The 19988-nt window shown below is 44.6% G+C and overlaps 1 protein-coding gene across 3 annotated transcripts in view; it reads right to left on the reverse strand.

Annotated features, from left to right (window-relative positions):
• Positions 1-19988, reverse strand: part of LOC148021688 (diacylglycerol O-acyltransferase 1-2-like) — a 217241-nt gene that overhangs the window by 40928 nt on the left and 156325 nt on the right. For all 3 annotated transcript variants that reach the window (XM_087697180.1, XM_087697179.1, XM_087697181.1), the window contains exon 14: positions 8308-8355. In XM_087697180.1, the coding sequence (XP_087553306.1) occupies positions 8308-8355 (48 nt within the window). The remainder of the gene's footprint in view (positions 1-8307; positions 8356-19988) is intronic.

The raw sequence follows: 19988 nt of genomic DNA on the forward strand, positions 1-19988 counted from the left end.
GTAAAGACATCACCTCCCTGATTTGCCATGATGACAAATTTCCAAAGACAAAATGAGCAATGTCAAAGCAGTGTGAATTGGAAACCTGCAAATTTCCAGAAATTGCAGCAAACACGTTTCTGCAATTAATGTGCAAGGGCGTACTCTGTCAGAAAACTGTCTTTTAATGCACGCTTCCCAAGGTGCAAACAGTGCATTGCAACACTGTTATCTCAAAATCCCCAAAATTTCTTGCCAAAATTTCTGTCAAAACTGTCTTTCTGTGACTGTACTAGCAGTTCAAATGCAACTGCCCACAAAATAAACAAAAGCCCCAAAATTTCTGATGATCCAGTCCAGAAATTTGCATGAAATTTATCCCCCATTTGTTTTGTGCTTGCCGCGTGTGAACCTCCTCTTCTAGAACTGTGTTCTGGGCTGAAATTAAAAAAAAAATGTTTAAAATTGTACCTGATGCAGAGCAGGCTGGCAAGCAGACGCAGATTGCTGACATGGACACGTCAGACTGCGGGAGAACAGTCGTGAGCTGCTGATGTGGAGGTTTCAAAACGGCGGGCAGAACGGGACTTGCGGGCTGCGCGTGGTAGGTCGTTTGGCGGGCGTCGTCTAACGTAGTGCTGCTGACGTGGACGACAGGCGACGCAGGACAGTCGAGTCATTTGGCGGGCGGACTGCAGGCGGTCAGTCGAACGAAGGCTGCGCACAGAGAAACAGCACGCTGGTGAACAACGCGCCTTAGTGCTGACGAAACTAACTGCTGGCGAGACTGACGATGCTGACGTGGGCTGGAGCTGGCGTCGCCCTTCAGACTGGTGGCAACTGGTGAACATGCTGGACGCAGACGTGCTGGAGCAGAACTGGCGTGGATTGTAGACAGCAGACTGCAGGCTGAAGCTGAGTTCAGAGCTGAGCTCTGATACCAAATGTGAAAGCAGAGGATCGAGGTACAACTGGGATTCAGTAGACAGTGTGAGAGTGAGAGACAGAGTTGAAGCACGATACCCAAGAGAATAGTCTGAATAAGTGTGTAACCTGAAAGTACAAAGTACAACCCTTAAACCTTAGGGTTGTAGAGGGTGTTTACACCCGATACACACTAAGTGCCCAAATGTGTGTAACATAAGCACATAAGTACATACGACAATAAGACCATAGGTCTGGGGGAAAAACCTCTCCTACCGAGAGTAAAAAGTGTCCCAGTGTCCTACTGATCACCGACACTCCCATATGAGCGTAGGCGTAAGTAAGGCGTGAGTCAAATACCCAACACTTACCTCTCAGGCACTTCATAAAATAGGTAATTTGCATTTCAATTGAGGGTGCATTATCAGCATCTAACCTGTTCAGTAAGTTCTTAAACTTTTGGGCATAGTCCTCCACTAGCATAGTCTTTTGTTTGATCTTCTTGGGCTTCCTTAAAATATCTCCTAGAGTTTTATCTTTATGGAACTTGCCTAAAAATGTTGTTTTTAAAGCATCATATGTATTGAAAGCTGCCATACCATAACTAGCAAACCAATCCATAGCCTTCCCCTGCAAGGCGACAACAAACTATTGTTTCTTGACATGATCTCCATACATTAGGTTGAATCCACTGGCTGTCCACCTTGTGTCAAATTGGGCACATGACAGTCAGTGTCTTCCTTCTTTTTGCTTGAAAATTTAGATGCTCAAACCTTCAGATTAACGAGTTGATTTGGATTCCTTATGCTTTGCTTCTTGGGCTTCCTTTGAGGTGGTAAGGGATTAACATGAAGAGACCTCTGAGATGGGATTCTAATACTCTGTTACAGAAATGTCCTCCCCAACACTATATGTTGTAACCTCTCAAGTGCCTGTCTAGGAGTATCATGATGCTTAAGAAGTAATATTCCCTCATCATTTGACAAGTTAGGAGAATCTGTTGAAGTGGCAGGGGAATGAAATACTGTTGAAGTACTTGCCGAGGTATCCCCTACCCTACATAAATAAGCTGGATGAAGGTCCAGCCTGCCCAAGCCTTCTGCTGCACTCCTATCATTCAGCCCTACAACCTATTGATGCTGTCTTGCAAGGGCTTCCGTGAATTCTCAGGATAAACTCTTGGTAAGCATAGGATTGGATAGATAAACGTAATTGTGTTACATAAATGCGGCCCATAAAAGGCACCTGATACATTGTCAATGCCATCAGCCTTCTTGCCACCTAATCTTGTAGCCTAATTCCCCGAAAATTAGTTCCAGGTTTACGCCTAAGGTGGTTCCAGGTTTATGCCTAAATCAAGAAATTATTTCCCTGAACTTGGCAAGGATCGCCAAATTGTTATGGCTCCTCAAAACACCATAACAATCCAAGATACACTAATCAGCCTGAATTGACCCGAATACTGCAGAAAATTCTTGAACAGATTTACCGCCATCTTGAACAAATAATATTCAAGAAAAGCACTCAGATATAAAACACATATGATCTTCAATAACACAAAACTAATTTCCATAGGAATATCGCACAATTTATGATTATCATAGCCATTCCTGACTAAATAGCTTGAAAGAAAACAACAATATTACTTGAGAAACAAACATAAACTAATAGGAGCAAACATCAGCCAGTATATCAGAGCCCTGTCCTGAATTGTCTATTATCCCTGATCACACAACATCTAACCGAATACAACTGCTTGACGTTTTTGACCTACGCCTAACTTTCAGGTGAAATATCATTTGACATATAAAGTTGCTTTACATATGCTGATTCAAAAAGCCTGCATACATAAAAGTACTAAGGTATGAAAGAGTACTAAATAGACGATGGAATTTGAGTCCTAACAGTAGATATGGACAGCTAGATATAGCCAGGCTATTGATTTTTTGGACATATCTACTGCAGAGTCTCTCTCCAAGATGTGGACAGAGATTGTGCATACTCTTCGTGGGAGATGGGAGAGAATACAAGGCAGCTAGGGGACTATGAGGGAGAGGAGAGATCCTTTTCTCACGACTTGGAATTCTGGCAGCTTTTCCTCTTCCAGACCTACATGGTTTACCATTGTAGACCTCCTGATTGGCTACTCACTCAAGCTTTGCAATAGACTTCCCCTTGTTATATAATTCTTGGTATGGAAGTCCCTTATAGGGCTGCTTTGTACTTGTTTTTTTGCCTTCGGACACTTTTTTCTGAGGTGTGTTAATAGAATTTTTAATTTTCTCTAACAAAATAAAAAGACAGAAGCTTTTTTGCCATAAGAAAAGCACAGAGTCTGGATTTAGATACTGAACCATGAAGGAAGCAAAAGCCAAAGACAAATACCATGTGCATGTCGCCAAGCAACTTCCTTTGCCAGTCAACCACCCATCCTCACTAAGAATCTCTATGGGCCATTTTCCTCACCATCATCCTAGAGTTTGCATTGACATTTACAAATCTTGACTTTGAGGTATTGATCCCTCCCCTTTCACTGTATATATTTGTGGATTTCCGCTCATCTCATTTGCATAAGGAAATAATAGTAGGACTCTGGTAGAATGCATCATAAACTGGAAATGGCTGCAACATTTGGAAGTGTATATAAATCTAGAATCATGGAGGACACGCATGGTCCTGGCAGAGCTCTTAGGAATAATAAAACTGCAGCAGCAGCAAGAAATGGAATACCAGAATAACTTGAAGGAAGTGCAGTAGCATCTTCATCAGCGAAGGTGGAACTGCAGTATCATCACTCAGTGGAAACTCCTGAGGTTCTGGAACATAGTTGTATTTGCAGGTAGCTCAGCAAGGTCAGAAATTATTATTTTTGCAAGTAAAAGGTGGCTAATTATATTACTCAACGGCTGACTACAACGGAGTGCTCATGCTCAACAGACTAGTTGGAGCTGATGCAAACCACAAATACATCATGCATACAAGCCTCTCACGGCAGTCTGGGGGTGATGGGGGCAAGAAGCCATGGAGGGGGGGGTGTATCGCCATCTCGGGCTGCCTGCATGCATCATGAAGAAGAACAGGTCCTGGCCATCCCAGGTGCGCAGAAAGTGAAATCGGAGCTCTTGACAAGCTCGAGACTCGCCGTGCACCTAGTTCCACTGGCCGCGGAGGGAGTGGATGATGGAAGTCCAAAGCTCTGCCAAAGTCGCCTATACCGAAAGGCACTCCCCACCAAAAACCTCCTGCTAGCGTGCCTTCCAGATGTGCCATCCTGTAAGACTCCCTAGGATCTCCCATAGCTCTGAGCAATTTGTTGTGGGCTCGAGTACTCGGCAGCTGGGTAAAGCCTCCAAGCTGACCACTGTGCAAAACCCAACCTCAATGATGAAAATTGTGTCCTGCATTCTAGACTCATACAAAAGGTGACAGCCCTGGCTGGCTGGCTGCTAACAAAAAGCTCCCCACGAGATACATCCAAGGCTGGGTGCCACACGACAGAGAATGCAGCAGGCTCCTCTCAACACGAGTTGTGCCACGTCGCAAGGCCAAAGGTAGTGCTTTGGAGTTTCCAAAAGCTTTGTGGGCAACGTTTACACCCTCCATTCTGTTGCATCTGGGCTAGCCAACTCCCAACCACCAGGCCTCCATGTGCCAAAAGCCATAGGAAATACGACATCCTCCTCAGCCTCCAGCTATCCCATAGGCGGCGCCAGAAGGTTCAATGGAAGGCATCTGTGATGCTATGCTCCACCCAGTATCTGCTATGCGGAGGCACCAAGTCCATGTCCTCTTGCATCAATACATGTCTACCAATCCTAGCTGTGTACTCCAAGAACCTTAGTGGCTTCTTGGCGACTGTAGTGGCTGGCCATAGCCACTCTCCAAGATCCCACTCTAGCTCATTAAGTGCCCTGCTCTCCCATATCTAGAGGCGCCACTCCCGAAACTCCTCCTAGAACACACTTCCCCTAGAGACCAACCACAAGAATCCTCCTCCAAGGACAAACATCGATCTCCTCATCCTGCTACCCTCTGTCAAGGACCAAATGCCCCCCCAACATGAACGGTGAAGAAAATCCCTTAGGGGGCACCGCTCACTCTACTTGTCACCTGTAGGGGAATATCTGCTGCTAGTGAGAATCTAGAGGCCCACACCTCACCCGGCTCCACCAACTCTCAGATTGGGGGGTCAGGCAGGCCACTCTTGAGGAATTGCAAAGTCAATCTCCCTTCTCCTCAGCTCAGCTCACTTACAACTTGATGCCTACTACAACAGCTCCTGATCCACCATCCTGTACACCTCCCGCTATATCCTGATAGTATGAGCAAGGCCAGCCTCCCATCCAGCCCACTCAATGTGGGGGCACTTGCCAATCTGTATCCTGTCCCGATCTCTGACCTAGGGGTTCCAAACCACCGGCTGGCCGTCTATCTCTACCTAGCATCCTGGGGGCCTCTGAATTAGGGCCTTGTGGAGGCCCTGCCACACACGAAGTAGGCTACAGAGGAAGGAGGATTTGGGTGGCATGATCTAGGCAGTCATGAAGATTCATCTCAAGGATGGCCTCCAATCACCACCAAGCCTTGGTTTGCACTCTTGGAGACCCTCCTGTAGAAGAAACTTCTAGGTTTTCCCTTCTGGTGTGAGCCCACGGACTACTAGCTTGCCCAAAAGGGCCTAGCTCTAGAACTTTGGGCCTATGATTCCAAGCCCTCCCTTAGACCAATGCTGGATGATGGTTGCCCACATCACCTTGGCCCGAGACTCCCTGGAACCGTCTAAGCCGGCCTAAAGGAAGTTCCGCACTAGGTGGCGAAGTTGAACCACACAAGATGAGGAGAAGCACCAGCATGAGACAATGTACTACGCCGTTGCTAGGAGGACTTGGTTGACCACCAAGGCTCGACCCGCTAAGGAGAGGCGAACAGTATTCCAGTAGGTTAGGTTCCGCTTAATAGAGTCCAGAACTGGGAGAAACTACTGGGTAGGAGTGATGTCAAGTCGTCCCACCTAGAACCCTAGGTATCGAACGGACCGTCCCATGCACACCCATTTGAACCCCAAGTGGATGCCCCACTCCGTACTAGCGTTCGGGTCTATAAGAAAACCAACCGACTTTCTCCGGTTGACTTTTGCTCCCGCTGCAATGAAAAACACCTCCAGAGCTAGTCTCACTCTCTCTAGCATCAACACATTATCCTCCATATAAAGGGCAGTATCATTTGCATACTTTGAATCAAGTAGCTCCGTCTCCTCGCTCACCGAATGTCGAAGAACACCTAGCCCGCTCACACGTGAATAGAGGAAGTAGGACATTGCCTCTACAAAGAGTAAGAACAAAAACGAGGCAAGAGGATAGCCCTACCGGATAGATCTCTCCAGCTGAAACTCCTCCCCCCTCCTGCCGCCTATGAGAATCCTACTAGTGGCTGATCTGTAGAGTGTAGAGACCCCCGCAAATCCATGCCTGGGGGAAACCCAACCTCACCATGGTGCCCTCTAAGAAGGGCCAGTCAACCCTGTCATAGGCCTTCTCAAAGTCTAAGAATAGTACAGCCAACCCTTGGCCACTATGATGGGCCCACTCAGTCGCCTCTCGAAGAAGGTGAAAACATTGTCTAGGATGCTCCTATCTTGGACAAAACTTGTCTGTGTGTCATGAATAATGTCTGGAAGCACGGGGTGAAGTCGCCTACTAATCATCTTGGCCAGTGCCTTATAGGCCACTAACAACAAGGTGATCGGTCTCCACTGGTATAGCTCCAACTGGTCTCCCCCTTTGGGGATGAGGCTGACAAGACTTGCCGATAGACTCCCGGGCATCCGTCCTATTCTAAAAGGCCAACACGAGGGGGTCCTACACCACCTCCCAATTGGTAGTGAAGAAGGCCTTCCAAAGACCATCCTCTCCCGGGCATTTTTGCCATCCTACGCATGGAAAGCCTCCGCTAAATCCTTCTCTGTGAATGGGGTCTACGAGGGAGCAACCCATCTCATCTATGATGAGGGACAAAATGCAGTCCAAGTCCTCCTGTCTACAATGCTCTCCCCTAGCTGAGCTTGCCTCCTACTGAAAAAGGTGTTTGTAGTAGTCAGTGGCAATATCCATCACCTCATCTGGACTAGAGCCTATCCTCCCATATTGATCACAAAGGCTATGCACTTGATTTCTTGAGGTGCGAGGCTAGTGCACCTGAAAAAACTCCCTACACATCGTGTCTCCCTTCCGTGCCCAAAAGGCTATTGAGGTATAGAGGAGAACTCCGAGCAGCAATCCTCAAGACCGGCGAGGGCTGCCCATGTGTGCACCTCCTACGTGTGGAGAGTGGGATCCCATGGTGCCTCCTAAAAGGGTCTCTTCATGGCAGCTAGGCCTTGTCGGAGTGCTCTCTCCTCCTCCTAACTCTGCTTCCTGGCCTGTAAGGCTGCCTCTTGACAGATCCTGCTCAACTCGGCTAAGACCTTTGCAACCTCCTCTGCGATCCGGTCCCTCCTATCCCACTCCCTAGTCCAAAGCTACTCAATTTGCCTCCTCACCTCGTCCCTCCTGTAGATCAAGTCAAGGATCTGATAGGATTGCGTGTCGAGGGCTGAAGTTGGAGCATCGAGTGTGAGGAAAACCGGGCAGTGGTCAAACAAGGTGGTGCTAGCTAACTGCCCTACCTCGCCTCCTCGAGAGCACCCTCACTCTCCCACATTCCGCCCAGCCACCCGTACCCCCAAGAGAAGCCCAATGACCTCTCCCGCCTGTGAAAAGCTGGGTCCCGCCAGGAAAGGGCAGAAATTATACATGGGTTAAAGGGAGGTAGAGGAAGAGGTGGCTCAAGAGCCTCAGCATCAGGCTTAACCCTTAGGGCATGAGGTACATAACCCTCAGTATCGCAGTGTGTGAGATGCATAACACACTGGGATGCATAACCCCTTGGTGAATTACTAGATCTGCTCTTGGAACATTTAAATAACACATTAAATCATGAAGGCCAAACTTTGGGCCACTTCACCTTGATAGGCTCCTAGAGTTCCTTTGTCTCATCCATTTTCAGCCTCCCAGAAATATACTGTACAGTTTTTTAACCCAATCATGTTAAGCCTTGCCACACATCCCAGTAAAATGCTCACGTGGCATCTATGCACAAAAGGACCTAGAATAAGAGCCTATTTTTCTAAAACTGTCATGTTAGTTCTCAATTGAGTGAAATTCTTACTTTAGGAAAAATTAGAACATTTATAGATTTGCACTGCATGCAATAAATTGTTTGCAATGGATTTGACCCCTTGTGATAAACACTTTTGTACAGAGCATTTCACAGCCTTTTGATATCTTTACTTTGAACATAAGCTAACTACAACAACAATAGAACTTTCAAGTTTCTTAAAACAAACTATGCCAGATTGCGTAGTACCTCATGGAAAATACCGGAAACAATGAACGAAATGATCATGGCCCATCCCTTCATAAAAATTTTAAAAGAGGTTAGAAAGAATAATAACTCGAACAAAATAGTCTGAGTAAGAAATTAGAAGCATCTTTAAAAGTGGTGATGCATCATGCAGAAGAAGATAATATTACTTTCACAGTAGGAGGAACTGGTGAAACAGATTAGTAGAGTTACGTGACCTAACCTTAATCAGACTAAGAAAGTTATAAATGGCATTACAATATCTTCGAGCAGTATTTGTCAGAAACCTTCAAGCGATGAAGCCTTTAAGCTTCTAATTTTTAGAATGCAACTTTGGATTGTGCATTGCATGTTACACCAGAATCTCTCTATCAGATACTTGCTCTATTATAAGTCGTCAGAGGTAGGATAGAAACACTTGTATGACAATCAATTATCACATAATGTTTTTCCAGACAGTTTGACATGTTGCTAGAACTAACAGTCTGCCACAAAAACTGTAGAAGCAGGCAGTCTTAGCTCTTCAACTGCATAGCAACATGAATGGGGAACAGGAAACACAGAGGGAATGGGAACTTAAAAGACGTAAAATTAGAAAATTTTCATACTCCTGAGGGAAACACTTAAGTATTCAAAGAAACTTTAAAAGCTTCCCTTTAACCATCATATTGCATCAGTCATAACCAAATGAACAGTGCACCATATATCAAGGTCACTTGATGTTGTAAAATGAGTGCACACTACATTATAAAGCACTGAATAAAATAAGGTAGGCCAAGATTGAATTATATATACGAAAAAAGAGCCAGTAAGAATACAAGTGTCAAAGAAACACTCAAGGATAGTTGCTAGTCACTATAATCCTAATTTATTTGATCAAAACACAAGTCACAAAAGTTGGAGATGGCAAGCTGCATCTGTCAAGAAACACAGGCTACCAGGGTCCTTCAAAATGACCATCACACTCCCTCTCCAGGTTCTCAAACATGCATAAGTACTTACTCCTCCCACTCTCTGCATCTCCCACGAAGTAAAGGGATCAGCCTTCACTGTCCCACCCTTGTCAAGCATACGAAAATTTGCATTGACAAGAACAAGATCGTTGGTCTTCTGCATACCAAGACTGCTTGTCTTCTTGGAGAGGATATGACAGCAAGAGCTCCACAATTTCTCCAAACAAGAGAGCTCACTGTTTGGTTCCAAATGCAAATTGCTAACAACTGAAGCTCAGGTCCATCTGATCCAGAATCTGCCCGCCACATTGAAACCCCCTTAGTAGTAAACCTATCCTCCTATGGATCAGCACAACAAGATGAACCACTGAAGGACCTGTAAGCTACAACCTGATCCCTCAATGTGTGCAATATGGCAGCATCAAGTATCATGCATTCCAAACTTCCAAGATGTGCCAGATGAATTTAATGATTGCATGTTTTCTTCACCAACAACAATGTTTTGTGCTTATTTTGGATGTATTATGTGTGAAAATTATTGTACTTGTCAAAATCTCTTTATTAATGCCCATATTGCTTGGACATTTATGTCTTTTGGTGAGTCGCCAAAAGGGTTTAGGGTTTATTTAACTATAGGAAAATTAAAGATACATTATTTGACTAATGAAAATAGAAGAGCATGGACAAATATGCCACTCAACAGAGCCTGAAAATGTGACTTTTCTTGTAAAATGAATACAAATGGAGATCAAAGAAGAAGTTCACTTGCTATCAAATTTCTGTGCATTCTCTTTTTCATTAATTAGACATAATAGTCAGCTATTTATTCAACATCGATGGTGCTGAATTTGGTCTTCATAAATCTGAATTCTCTAACAAGTGGTATCAAAGCAAACAGCATTCCATGATTATGGAAAGAAGGGTCAGCACGATGCTCAGAAAAGTCAGATGGAAGCAAGGCAAAGGAAGTGTGAATATGTGAACAGTTGTTATTGACTTATACAGCAGTCCATGACATAGACAACTTGTAAAACAGGACAGATCAACCATACAAACAGTGTAATACAACATGTGATAGTAAGCAATGCACATATGAGCATGGGAGATTGGTCAAAGTCCCAATGAGGCCCATGCGCAGCCACCCAACAAGATTTAGGGGCAGGTCGTCATGATGTACATACACATGCTACCACGAGACAAGTCAACTCCTCCACGTGACTAATTCCTTTTTTCTGACCAATGTTCCTTTTTTTTAAATCAGCAATAAAAACAGGGTCTAAAATGAAAAAGAAACAGTATCTTCATGCAATGCTCAGAGGATTGGGCAGCTTGGTGACTGCAGGGCTGGACATTCTTTTGAGGGCCTTACAATGTGAAGTGTCTTAAAGTTTCATGTATAGCATAATAAAGAAGAAACTTGTAAAGTTGGCATTTTCATACAAGATTTTAAAGGCATGTAAAGACTTTGATTAAAAATCTAACTAGACATGCATGCAGAGCATCTTTTGGATGATATTTTTAACAACACAATTGGAATAAAATATGGAATTCAAAAGAACAAAAGAACACCAGAAGAGCAGGCCCGTGTCAATCTTCTATTTACTTTATTTTTGTTTATTCCACATTTTCAAAGATTATTGGAAGAAACAACTAGCATCATTATATTGATGCATTATGCAAGAGCCTATAGACATTGAGCATTTCTAGCATTTTCGCTTAGGACATCTCGGATACGACTCTTTTTATGAGTTGTCGCATTGATAGATGGTTGAGGGCCTTCCATACCTAAAGCTATCTTGAGATATCCATAAATCTTGTCAATTCGAGAAGTAGTACCATAACCCATGCCCTCAACATTCCACACATCAAGCTAAGATGCCTCTTAGATTGATTCATGTTGATCTTTGTGGAACAATATCCAATACCGCTTTGAACGGCGCGATGGGTTTCCTTTTGATAGTGGATGATCAATCTAGATATATATGGGTTTGCTTTCTCAAGCATAAGTCCCACACATTTACATATTTCTTTGATTTGGTGTGACCGATTCAACTAGTTGTTGTGTAGGTTGCACGAGGAGTAATAGTGCCAATGATTTTACCTCCCACAAGTTTTCCCAATTTCTCTACGATCATTGCATCTCTCACCAACTTACCTCTATCAGCTTCCCCTCTTAGAATGGACTTGTAGAGCATAGGAACCGGAGCATCATGAACATGGCACGCTCTATGCTGTTTGCAGCAGAGCTCCTTGAGCATCTTTGAGTCAAGGCTATTAGCACTTTGCTGAACATCCTCAATTGGTACCCCTAACTGTGGTTGTTCCTCTGAGGACTCCATACAAGATATTCTTTGGCTCTAGCCTTCAGATTTGCACTTTAGAGTCATTGGGAGTTGTGCGTACATGCACACCCTTGATGAAAGAATAGGAAACCTAACTCCCTAAGTTGATTTCCTGATTTTTGTAGGTTACTCCTCCGAAGGGAATGCCTATTGTTTGCTCGATCCTCAAACAAACAAGGTGATTCTTAGAAGAGAAGTAGTTTATGATGAGAGGGGCATTGTGCAGTCTTCTACATCGGACTTCAAGTCGATTCCTCAACTTATTCCATCGGAGATAATGCTTTTTAAGCCGAGTCTACTACTTGCTCCCAACCTTTCCAAGATGATTCAACTCCCAAGCCGTGCCCCCACCACCCCCCCCCCCCCCCCCCCGCCCCCGGCCCCCGTGAGAACTGTTACCTTGTTGTACCAACAAACCATGTGAGATTTGGGGATTCTTCCACCAGATTCCACTCTAGAGGGCCTTAGAAGATTTGCTTGGCTTGCACCTCAGGCTTCATTTGCATTGTTGTTTATAGCTGATTACATAGCACATTTTGAGTTGGATAGTTGACAGGAGGCCCTTTAGTATCCCCAATGGCGAGAGGCTATGGTAAAGAAGCTTGAGAGTATTGACCAAAATAAGACTTGGACCTTGGTGGATCGTTTGAGTCACAAGTCTTTGGGACAAAGTGGATATTTAGAACCAAGCTAAAGACTAATGAACTTTAGACAAGTATAAGGCTCGCTTTGTAGTGCAATGGTTTCGACAGAAGCAAGGCATGGATTATGAAGAAACCTTTGCTCCTATTGCATAATTGACGCCATTCCACTTGTTGATTGCACTAGATGGCTGTCAAAAGTGCCTTTCTAAACCATTATCTACATGAGGAAGTCTATGTGGAGCAACCACCCGGATTTTCTTTTGTTGACCAAAAAGATAAGGTCTTTCACTTGCGGAAGGCTCTTTATGGGCTAAGGCAAGCACCATGGTCTTGGTTCCAACAGATGGATGAGTCCCTTCAAGCTCACAAATACCATTCTACCCCTTATGATGCAAACTTATACGTCCATATAGCTTGAGAGGGGGTCAACTATACTCTATTCTATAGAGACCATTTGCTCATCACTCATTCAACTTCTACTATCATAGTGGAAATTTAGGCTAAGCTCTATGCTACATTTGAGATAATAGATCTTGGTTCGTTGTCTTAGTTTTTGCAGATGGAGGTAATTCAGTCTAGAGGATGTATTTTTGTACCACAGTAGAAGTATGTAAGAATTGCCAGAATTAAACAAGGCATGTGGCCACATCTCTCGATCCACCAACTATCCACCTATCTAAGGATACCATAGGTCAATCCTTTGATGAGTACACCGATAGATCTATAGAAAAAATCCTTTTGTTGATACATACTAGGCTAGATTTAGCTACTTGGTTAGTTTTCTTAGTCAATATTTCACAGCATCTAGGATGTCATATTGGATTGCATGTCTTCATGTTTTGAGATATTTGCAATGATGTTTTGAGATCTTTACAGTGTATCTATTCTTATGGGATGACTTCTAGTTCTGGTTTATGTTTTCAAGGATACAATGATTTTAATCGGGCATGAGATTCTAACACCTTGTGTTTCCATGGCATCTACCTCTTTACCTTGAGACGGTGGTGGCTCCCAAGATCGAGGTTGACTATAGAGCTCTCTTTGATGGCACCACCGAGGCCATCTACCTAAGGATCTTACTAGTGGCACTTCAGTTTCTATGTTTTGCACTGCTTGTCATCTATTGCAACAACCAGAGTGTGATTCCACTAGCTAGTAACCTAATCATCACACCTCGTACACAACATGTTGCCATACATTTTCACTTCTCCAGAGAGTAGATTGAGCTAGGCACCATTCACCTCGTTTGTACCTTTATCAAACCATCTGGAAAATATATTGACCAAGATGGTCAATCGACTGGTGCTTTAGCACTTACTACCTAGAATTGGCTTGGGTACACCCTCCTCTACTTCTTCAAAGTGTCAAGGAAAGGGTGCTTCCCTCCAACTTTTCGTTCCAGTTGAGAGGGGAGGGATTTATTCTCTTGATGGTAACAAGTGTTATTTACAACTTTTGATTCAAATATTATATATATTGAAAATTATATCTTCATCCATATCCTTAGATAACCATGATTGTAAAAGTGTGCTTCAGCAAGTGAACAATTCCCTTCTAGGGCACTTTTCAAGTGACACCATTGCATAGCATTTTATAGGAGCATAATCACATTTGCATTGCCTCTTGTATAACTCCAGTGCATTGGCATTTTGTTCGCATAAACATGCATTTGCACACAATTATCCCCTTTTAGTCTTTGGAGTAGTCTACTCTAGACCACTGTATTCATGGCATTGCACATGGTAATCTCCGAGGCAGTCTCCTTTGCTTGCTTAGATTGTCTAGCTTGCTTGCCGTACTTCTTTCTTGCCTCTCTACATACCCACAATAGATGGTTTCCACACTTAGCCTATTTCCTTCTTCATTGACACCCAAAACTGTTCAGGATAGTGTTATTGGTTTTGTAAAGATCTTGGGGCTGACCATCCCTATCTCCCCTTGAGGCACTATTGCTTAATCGATTGAAAAATTTTTGAAACCTTTACTCAATGATAATATCTTTTGAAACACAAAACAAAAGCTCTTTTAATTTTAAAAAATGTCCATTGTGAACACTTGGGCTCCCTTGGTAAGACAACTTGCATTTGTAGTCTTGATAGGCCATTAGGCAACTGACGTGCACCCTTTGCCTGATGCTCTAGCTACTTTGGGGTGGGATGCCTTGGGGAAAAGACAAGAAAAAGGGCTTAGGCTTGTTTGAAGTCCCTTTAAGATTCCAGTTCTGGGCCTAGGAGGGGGTGTTGAGCTAAATTATCATCATTAAACATCCCCAGAACTCAAGTTAATAAATTTTAACCATTTCTTTTAAAATGGGAGCAGCTTGAGAGTTTTTCAGTATTCCATGTGTAACCCTGATTTGGGAGGCCCCAAACTTTCTATAAATAGGCACGTTGTCCTCCCACTCTGTTCAATCTTGTTTTTGCGGTTTGCGGGTGCCAAAGCTTCGCTGCCCACACCCTGTTCACAAAGGGCATCTGAGATAAAGCTGCACCAACCTATCTACTACCTTGCCATCACCTATTATCCACCACACTCAAGAAGTTGCATTAACTGCTAGGCAACTGCTCGTAGCTGCTGCCAGCTCATTCAGGACTTGTCTACATCTATGTTTGCTGCCTAGCCACCTTCCCCAACTGATGGTGAGAGTTTTACTGCTGTGTTTTACACCTAGGAGAATGCATTTATCACTTTTTGCTGCTTTTACACCTTCCTAGTGCTCATCTGCCTATCGCCCATATACTGGAGGCTGCGTTTGCAGCTTTTCTCTCTCCTCTTCCTATCTAACACTAATACAGAATCTACACTGGTGCATTTGCTGCTGGCAGACGTCTTCAAAGGCTACTTCGCTACATTTTGGGATCTGTTGGAGTACAACACACTCTCTAGCTCATTATCTATGCTTTGCTTCTTGAGAGAGAAGAGTTCGAGGTACAATATTCATTCACTGCAGTGTGTGTTTGCTGCATGGGCACTGTACTATTTAGATTCATTTGTTCCAAATTATTCAGTGTTCATTGTCTCCAAATTACCATAACCCTAACTCTGTTCTCTTATTAGTTTGTGCTTTGTTGTACGATTTTATTTGTGTTTTCTGCAATTAGGGCATTTCTTTACACTATTCTTTTCTAAATTAGCTTCCTTGTTGAAGATGACAGAGAAGCTTCGAGATATTAATGCTACCTAAGAGTAGCAAACTTGATGATAAAAATTATCAAATTTGGAAGTTTAAAATGAGTAACTTGTTGATCATGGATGAGAGAGAGAGAGAGAGAGTCACAACAGGCAAAGGTCCAATCTAGGGCAGTGAAACCAATGTGCTGCAGGTAGGGATCATGTCACAACTACCAGAGAGGATGAGCTGCATACCTGCATGATACCCTGCAGACCTAAAGCAGGACAGCGACCTGCAGGCAAATAGAGAGAGAGAGAGAGAGAGAGAGAGAGAGAGAGAAATCATGATGATCTGCAGACCTGTGTAATATCCTACAGACCTGGACCCTGACCAATGGAGACACCTGCAGACTTGTGTAATACCCTGCATTGCAGGCTTGGAGCATGACCAGTGGAGACACCTGCATACCTGCATGATACCCTGCAGACTTGCAGCATGACCAAAGGAGACATCTGCAGAAAGCTTCAGCACCTGTGTGCTCTTATTGGATCTCACAATCAGTGCACACAGTGGGCACATGTCAGCCTACTAGCAGATGGAAAGTGCAGCTTTCTAGGAGCACTTGTTGGAGTTTGTCAACACATTGCTGAGTGACTATATCAAACATAATAAAGAAGCATTTTCTGATAAGGATAAAGATGATGCCTTGGATGCCACTATGGATACAAAAACTGTCTTGCATTCTTTTTCCATGTTCCATGAAAGAGGAGTTATGTTCTTCGTAGGTAGGATTCTGATGCTTTCAAATCCATCAATGGTAAGAGTCGTTGTTGCAGGGGGATTATGTGGACGAAATTTTTGTGGAACCAAGGAGTTTTTATGAGGAGTTTTACATACAAGAGACAAGGTGACTACCCTCTGGGATCATCGTTATCCACAATCTCCTCCAAAGACAAGGGATACTCCTTCCCCCTCTAAATATGAGCACCAGGGGGTCAATTCAATTGCAACGCTGGCTGATTTCCTTGATGAGGGAGTCCTTGACATTTTAGCAAGAAAAGTGAAATCGAGGTGAAATCAGCCTCAAACCTAATTTTATTTTCTTGGTGCATATGAAGATCCCCCGTTGGAATGTGTGTGGAATTTGCTCTTCCAGCAAACAACATGATATGTGGTGTCTTTTGCATGATAACCGAAGGGATGTACTATGTGCTTTTGAGCATGAGAGTCATGATGAAGCAGGGAAAATTGTGGATCGTCATGGGTTTTGTTTGTTTTATGTCATGGGTTCTACAATGCATTCCTCCAGCATACTCATGATTGTTCATGAGAAATTTCAGCCTTTGCTTGTTGAAAATTTATTTTAAGGGGAGGTTTATGGCTGATTGGGCTCTATACACCAAATGATCCTTTGTCTCAGCATGATTTATGGGATAGACTAAAAGCATGCTTGTCGCTTGGCAGGCCAAGCTTGTTGATGGATGCATTGAGCCATCGCAGCCTACTTCTAAGCACTCAGTGCTGGATGCGCCTCAAAGTCATGCATGGAATGACTTTGCTTTGGCAATTCTTAAGCAAGACCTTTGTCCTTGGCTTTGTCCATTGGCCTCAAAATTTACTTTCATTCAGCACAACCTATGGCCACATGGTCCCAATTGAATCGTATATACACATCATGTAGGATGATGGTTTTTTACCAAAGATTCTAGAGATGAGAGTGCTGCAACAATATGCCTTATTAGATCACTTTCCCCTGTAGTTTGAGATGCTTGCACAACCCATTGCTTCTTTTGCTTAGATTTCGATTAGGATACCATTACACTTCAATTCGTCCTACCTGAAACATAAGGATTTTGATGGTTATGTGGAGCAATTGCTTGGCTGATTCTTGCTTGACTTCTTGTATGAGGTTGGTTAATCTTTTGAGCAATTGATTTATAATGTGTAAAGAATTTCCTGACAACCACGACATTCATCATGCTTCTCTTTGCAGGTAGCATCAACAAGCTAACAAAGAAGAATTATCGCCATCTAGACTTGGATTTACAATTGCCAGAGTTTATTGAGATGCTCCCGCATAGAAGAAGACTTTAAGTCTCAAAGTCCTCATCTGAACAACCAAACACACCCGCTTCATCATGGTCATCGGATTGTACATCTAATAAAGCTCCAACTGAAACCAGCCTTTCTCCTTGGATAGGGTGGTAAATAACCTCAATATGGGAGGATACGCTCTAGCCTAGATGAGGTGATGGAGATTGCCACTCACTACTACAAACACCTTTTTCAGCAGGAGGCAGGCTCAGCTAGGGGACAACGTTATAGAAAGAAGGTTTGGGACTGCATTCCATCCCTTTTCATAGAGGAGATGGGTCACTCTCTCCTAGATCCCTTCACAGAGAAGGAATTAGCAGACGCTTTCCATACGTAGGATGGGCAGAGATGCCCAGGAGAGGATGGTCTTTCGAAGGCTTCTTCACTAGCTATTGGGAGGTGGTGAAGGACCCCCTCCTGCTAGCCTTTCAGGAGATTTTTAGATCAAGATGAATGCATAGGAGTCTATCAGTAGGTCTTGTCAACCCCCTCCCCAAAGGGGGAGACCATTTGGAGCTATCCCAATGGAGACCGATCACCTTGTTGTTAGTGGCCTATAAGGCACTAGCCAAGATGATCGGTAGGCGACTCCACCCCGTGCTTCCAGACATTATTCATGACACAAACAGGTTTTGTCCAGGATAGGAGCATCCTAGCCAATGTTTTCACCTTCTTTGAGGCGATCAAGCGGGCCCAACATAGTGGCCAGGGGTTGGCTGTAATACTCCTGGACTTCGAGAAGGCCTATGACAAGGTTGACTGGAACTTCTTAGAGGGCACCATGGTGAGGTTGGGTTTCCCCCAGGCATGGATTTGTGGGGTCTCTGCACTCTACAAATCAACCACTAGCACGGTTCTCATAGGTGGTAGGAGGGGGGAGGAGTTTCAGCTAGAGAGATATGTCTGGTTAGGCTGTCCTCTTGCCTCGTATCTGTCCTTAGTCTTTGCAGAGGTGATGTCCTACTTCCTCCGTTCACATGTCAGCGGGCTACGTGGCCTTCAACTTCCAGTGAGGGAGGAAACGGAGCTGCTTGATTCACAATATGCAGATGATACTACCCGTTATATGGAGGATAATGTGTTGACGCTAGAGAGAGTAAGACTAGCTCTAGAGGTGTTTTGCACTGCAGCGGGAGCAAAAATCAACTAGTGAAAGTTGGTTGGTTTTCTTACAAACCCGGATGCTAGTACGGAGCGGGGCGTCCACTTGGGGTTCAGATGGGTGTCTAGGGGATAGACCATCCAATACCTAGGGTTCCAGGTGGGACTTGACATCACTCCTGTCCACTAGTTTCTCCAAGTTCTGGACTCTATCAGGGGAAGTTGACCTACTGGAGTACTGTCTGCCTCTCCTTGGCGGGCCGAGCCCTAGTGGTCAACCAAGTCCTCCTATCAACCGCTTGGTACATTGCCTCATCCTGGTGCTTCTCCTTGTCTTGTGTGGTTCAGCTTTGCCAGCTAGTGCGGAACTTCCTCTAGGCTGGCTCAGACCGTTCCAGGGACTCTCGGGCCAAGGTGACATGGGCGACCATCATCCAACATCGGTTTGAGGGAGGGCTTGGGATCATAGACCTAGAGTTCCAGAGCCTGGCCCTTTTGGGCAGGCTACTAGTCTGTGGGCTCACACCAAGAGGGCAAACCTGGAAGGTCCTTCTACAGAAGGGTCTCCAAGAGTGTAGATAGAGGCTTGGTGGTGATTGAAGGACATCCTTGAGATGGATCTTCATGACTTCCCAGATCACGCCACCCAGATCCTCCTTTCTCCGCACCCTACTTCATGTGTAACAGGGCCTCCGCGGGGCCCTAATTTAGAGGCCCCCAGGATGCTAGGAGGAGATAGACTTCCAGCCGGCTGGAACCCCTAGGTCAAAGATCGGGATGGGATATAGATTGGTGAGCACCTCCACATCCAGTGGGTTGGATGGGAGGCTGGCCCTACTCGCACTATTAGGACATGGGGGGAGGTGTACAGGATGGTGGATCAGGAGGTGTTGTAGAAAGCATCAAGTTGTCAGTGAGAAGCTGAGTTGAGGAGAAGGGAGATTGACTCTGCGATCCCTCAGGAGTGGCTTTACCCCCCGATCCAAGATCCGGTGGAGTCGGGCGAGGTGTGGGCCGCTAGATTCTCACCGGCAGGTATCTCCCTACAGGTGATAGGTAGAGTGGGCAATGCCCCCTACGGGATTTTCTTCACCATGCAGGATGCGGGGCATTTGGTCCTTAACAAAGGGTAGTAGGATGAGGAGATCGATGTCCGTCCTTGGAGGAGGATTCGTGTGGTTGGTCTTTAGGGGAAGACCTGACATCTGGACCCTTATGTGTTTTGGGAGGAATTTCGAGTGTGGTGCCTCTAGATACGGGAGAGCAGGCCACTTGATGAGCTGGAGTGGGACCCTAGAGAGTGGCTATGGCCAGCCATTACGGTCACCAAGAAGCCATTGAGATTCTTGGAGTACACAGCCAGGATTGGTAGACATGTACTGATGCAGGAGGACATGGACTGGGTGCCTTCACGTAGCAGATACTAGGTGGAGTATAG

This window comes from Lygodium microphyllum, chromosome 17 (genome assembly GCF_053477565.2).
Source record: "Lygodium microphyllum isolate KBCC chromosome 17, Lygodium_microphyllum_v1.1.10, whole genome shotgun sequence".
Taxonomy (NCBI): Eukaryota; Viridiplantae; Streptophyta; class Polypodiopsida; order Schizaeales; family Lygodiaceae; genus Lygodium; species Lygodium microphyllum.